Source organism: Alligator sinensis, unplaced genomic scaffold (genome assembly GCF_000455745.1).
Source record: "Alligator sinensis unplaced genomic scaffold, ASM45574v1 scaffold1274_1, whole genome shotgun sequence".
NCBI lineage: Eukaryota > Metazoa > Chordata > Crocodylia > Alligatoridae > Alligator > Alligator sinensis.
In genome coordinates, this window is record NW_005842570.1 from 580,381 (window position 1) to 585,012 (window position 4,632).

Genomic DNA, 4,632 nt, shown 5'->3' on the forward strand with positions numbered 1-4,632 from the left:
GGAGGGAAGAAAGGAAAAGCCAAATTAGTCATTTCTTCAGCCTTGCCTAATGGAATACTGTATGTTTCAATTACAAGTCATTTAATCAAAAACTGAAAATCTCTCTTCAAATGTTTTATTGGTTACTTTAATCTCTTTGTAAAATGCTGAGTTTAAGTGTGATTTCTTACTTAATCTGATCTATGCTAAAGATAGTAGGAAAAAATACCGAGACTACCTAGAACCAGAAACAGAACCAGTACTTCCAGTCCACGTCTGGGTCCGCCGCCGAGCATGCGGGGGATTCCCCCCTGCTGGCGCAGCGATCAGCCACAAAGTGACCCTGGCCGCGCCACCCAGACCCAGAGGGAACCAGTCACCAAGCTGGTGGTGGGGTTCCCCGCGTGTGCCTCAGCAGACCCAAAAGTGGACCAGAAGTGCTTCTGGTCCACTTCCAGGTCCACCCCCGAGCATGCTGGGGGCCCCCTGTGCTCCCACAGGATGCTCCTTCCACCCCACCATCTCAGCGTTCACGAGCCACCTGGTACCTTGAGGTATGTAGAAAAAACATTTAAAGCTGTTTCTATGTCCAAATCATCAAATCTCTCCGAACTGATTCAGAAGGTTCCGACTCGATTCGGAGAGATTAAAGGGTCCCCTGATTCTATTTGTATTTGGAGATTCGGCCGCTGAATCGAATCAGCAACCGAAGCTTTGCACAGCCCTACTTTTAGGCAGCTATCAAGTCACCTCTCAGCCTTCTCTTCCTCAGGCTGAACAGGCCCAGTTCCTGGAGTCTAGTGTGTACCTATCACTGTAATGCAGGGCAACCCTGGTCACGTGGCTGCCTGGGTGTTTCTGAGAAGGAGACCAGGTGGGTGTTTTTGCTCCCATGTGGTCCTCACCAGCTGCAGCAACTGCTGCTTTGGTTAGGCAAGTAGGTTCCACCAGCTGCCTGTAGGGGGGTCCCCTAGTTTCTCAGCTTCTGAAGCAGCCCAGAGATTCCCAGGGTCCCCGGGTCCCTCCCTGGAGGGGGAGAGAGAGAGACGAGCCTTTGTCTCCTTTACCTGGTGTTCAGCACTGAAGTGCTGGGGGACTTCCCTCAGTATGGGGGAAGGCCTTCGGTTGCCCTGGGTGTACTGTGCTGTGCGTGGGACAGCCAGGGCGCAACTCAGTACTGACAGAGGCTGCCAAACTGTGCAGGAGAGGATGTGAAAAGGCAAACTTGCGCACTGGGACCAGAGTGTGCCTGTTTGTGCTTTCCAGTTGTGTGGCTCCCAAAGGGACTGGGCAAAATTGGAGCTGGGGTGAGGCGTGACACTCCTCAGCTCCACTCAGCTGCTCCCAGTTCTGCACTGGGGGATCAGGTCAGGATCCTCTGAAGGATCTGCCGGTGTCCTGGGCTCACAGGGCTTCCCCCACAACCTGCATCTTGCACCACAGCCAGACCCGAATATGGCTTTTGGCTGTTGGGGGCCCTTTTTAAAATCCCACGGACACTGACATTATGCAGGTTGGCTCATGCACAGACCACTGTCGGTGCTATGCTGTGCTGATTACTGGAACTGGTGTCGCTGTCCCTGCCTCACCAGAGAAGGAGAAGGGGGCAGGTAAGTGTCCCCCTCCCATGCGGCTCCCAAGGGGGCTGGGCAAAGTCGGAACCAGGGTGGGGCATGACTCTCCTCGGCTCCACTCAGCTACCCCCACCACCTTATGCCCACCAACCATGGGCCCCGCCTACCTCCTGGCTCCGCCCTGAGGGAGTGGGTCGGGGTCCACTGGTAAGCCCACGGCTCACGGGGGCGCGATGGGCTTTCACTTGTGTGTCTCGCACCACAGCCAGACCCAAATAACGACCTAGTTGGTCGTTATTTCAATACACTAAAACTGTTGTTCAGTTGCACGGAGGAAAAGCTGCTACACTAACAACCTAACCTCCATTTGTCAACTGACTTGTATTTGAAGCCAGATATCCAAATTTAAGTTCACTGGAAGAATGGAATACAATTAATACATTATCACAAGTTAATACACACCTGGTTCTAGTATAGCTATATAATCCTATTGCGAGTTTCTATACTTAAGCAGAACTTTAAAGGGGTAAATTACAAGTTTTAAAATAGGTTTTTCAATTTTCTCTGGAACTCCTTCACCGTGTATAAAGGTGTGAAAAGGTCTGATTTATGACGAGCATGCACACACACAGTGAAATGATACTTGAAATACTTACCTTCTTCTTCCTCTTCAATTCTCTACTAGCCTTTTTTTTAATCCTCTCTTCCATCAGAGCTGCTTTCTGGCTTGGAGTTAACTGCGCCTTGTATAAGGCTAACTGTTCTTTGTATACCTGCATATCCATCTCTTCAGCTGCTTTGTAGGCCTATAAAAATACAAAAACTGTGAATGCAACAAATGTAAATAGTATTACAAGTGTACTACCTTTAAAGTACTCAATATATTGAATGACTGTCTAAACCATGCAGGCTGCAGCACATACCACAACTGCAGAGCCAGCCAAAAACTATCCAGGATCAGCAAGCTGTACAAAGGCCCTAAAATACTCTATGCACCCAGGAGAATACGGCAGGTTGAGACCAGAAGAGTTCTTGTGTATGAACTGCCCACTTGCCACATTTATCCTCTAAACCTGACCTGTCCCTCCCCTCCAGGGGACATTACTATCCACAGGATTTGACACAGCTAAAAGCGATGGTTTATCCAAATGCATGCATTTCTACTACAGATACCATGTTACACTTCAGTGGCCACTATGTATCTACGGCCCATAGGCATTCATATCATCATCCCACTGCCTCAGGGTAAGCAAAAGCAACTACAAGTCAATTTGTACGAGGAAAGTATTAGCAAAGCTAAAAGTACAACTGATGATTCATCCAATGCAATCTTGAAACGTTCCGTTTAGGTATCCAACAATAGTTTACGCAGCTCAATCCTTCAAGTTAGCTGTACACCAGCTCACAAACTGCTGCTCTTCCCAAAATACCACTCAGTTTACTCCTCTACATTCCAAGCTTGGTATCAACAAAGCAGAAAAAAAAGGAATGAAAGACAAGTTTAGTGAATCCCCGCTTTTTGTGAGAGTTTCAGTATTATCTATGCAAACCGATTTTCTTGTTAGTCACGAGAATCTCCATGGGTTGGAAAATAACCAACAGCACACTCAGGAAATCCAAGCTTAAGGGGAAAAAAATCGTGCTTACTTGTTTCTCTGATACAGGTAGGCTCCTCCAAGTGTGTGCAACTTTCTTTGCCATCTCCGAAACCCTTATACCTATAAATTTAAATAACAAATTAAAGTTATAAGGCTGTTAAGAGGAAAGTAATTCTCTAGGGTTCAAAATGCATTTTTCCAATTTTCCCTAGAAAAGCACCTGCCCATGGTACTTCTCCTCTATAACATTTATTTAATTTTTTTTGTTTTTTATAAAATGTCCCCTCATTTGCCAGTTGCAGGAAGTGTAACACTGGAAAAATATGTTTTTTTCTTTAGCATTTGCTTAAGTGTTCCGTGTGGAACAAAACACCACCTTTTCAGGAAAAGACATTTTTAGATGACAGAAGGAACTTTTTTTTAAAGTTTGGTTTATACCTTTTTCTTTTTCTAAGAAATGTATTAAAAGGGGCCAGAGCAGCTACCTAACCCTCTCCCACCGCCACCTCTGCACTCCCTGTGCCTTCCCTCTCCTGTCCTACCCTTGCTCCATGTCCTACCAAGCTCTGTCCTCACTGCAGCTCAACTGCAGCCAGCCTGAAGCAGGATCCCACAGCACCAGTGCAGAAGAACAGGTAAGGAGGGGGAAGGGCAGAGGCTGAGAGGGGAGGTCCAAGACACAAAAAGGGGGTGAAATGGCAGGAAGGAGAGCAGGGGTTCAAGGTGGCATGGGGGCAGGCACAAGGGGGGAGGCAAGGGGCAGGCAGGGAACAAGCTGTCTGCTCCCTCACCATCTTCGCTGGGCAGGGGAGGAGATGGACAAATTTAAGATGATCCTCCAATAAAATTAGTCTATACATGGAAAATTATAATAAATCAATACATTTTCCATGTACAGACTCCAATTATTCGGGGTTGTCTTGAACTTGGGTAAATACAGTAGCAGAATTAGAAATGATACAGAGAAGGACAACCAAAATTATTGAGGGTATGAAGCATTTACCACACCAGGAGATAATAAAAAGGCCAAGCTACTTCAGTTTGGAAAGGAGAAGGCTGAGGGGGAATATAATAGAAATCTATAAAATAAGGAAGGGTGTGGACAAAGTGAATGAGGAACTATTATTTACCAAGTCCCAGAATATGAGAACTAGGGGGCACCTTCTGAAATTAGCAGGAGACAGGTTTAAAGCTAAAAAGTGTGCACGTGTGCATTTTACTTAACTTACGGAACTCATTACCACACGCTTTAGATGTAGATTGTATAGCCAACTTCAAAATGGGACTAGGCCAGGGGTGGGAAAAACAGAGCCTGCCAGCCAAAGGATTTTGTACTATGTGCAACGGGTCCTTTGGTCCCACCTGGCCCAGGCATGTTCCAGCCCATGGTGCATCCCGCCGCCCCTGGACATGCAGTGGGGTTGGGGTGGCTCCGTAGCTGGGCTGCATTTCAAGGCAGCCCAGGCAGCAGCGGCTCCTTT

General features: G+C 47.1%; 1 protein-coding gene across 2 annotated transcripts in view; it reads right to left on the reverse strand.

The window, feature by feature from the left end:
- The window catches only part of TFAM (transcription factor A, mitochondrial), a 12,760-nt gene that overhangs the window by 4,551 nt on the left and 3,577 nt on the right, over nucleotides 1–4,632 (reverse strand). For both annotated transcript variants that reach the window (XM_006032402.2, XM_014524069.2), the window contains exons 3-4: nucleotides 3,201–3,271; nucleotides 2,210–2,359 (exon numbers count right to left, since the gene is read on the reverse strand). In XM_006032402.2, the coding sequence (XP_006032464.1) occupies nucleotides 2,210–2,359; nucleotides 3,201–3,271 (221 nt within the window). The remainder of the gene's footprint in view (nucleotides 1–2,209; nucleotides 2,360–3,200; nucleotides 3,272–4,632) is intronic.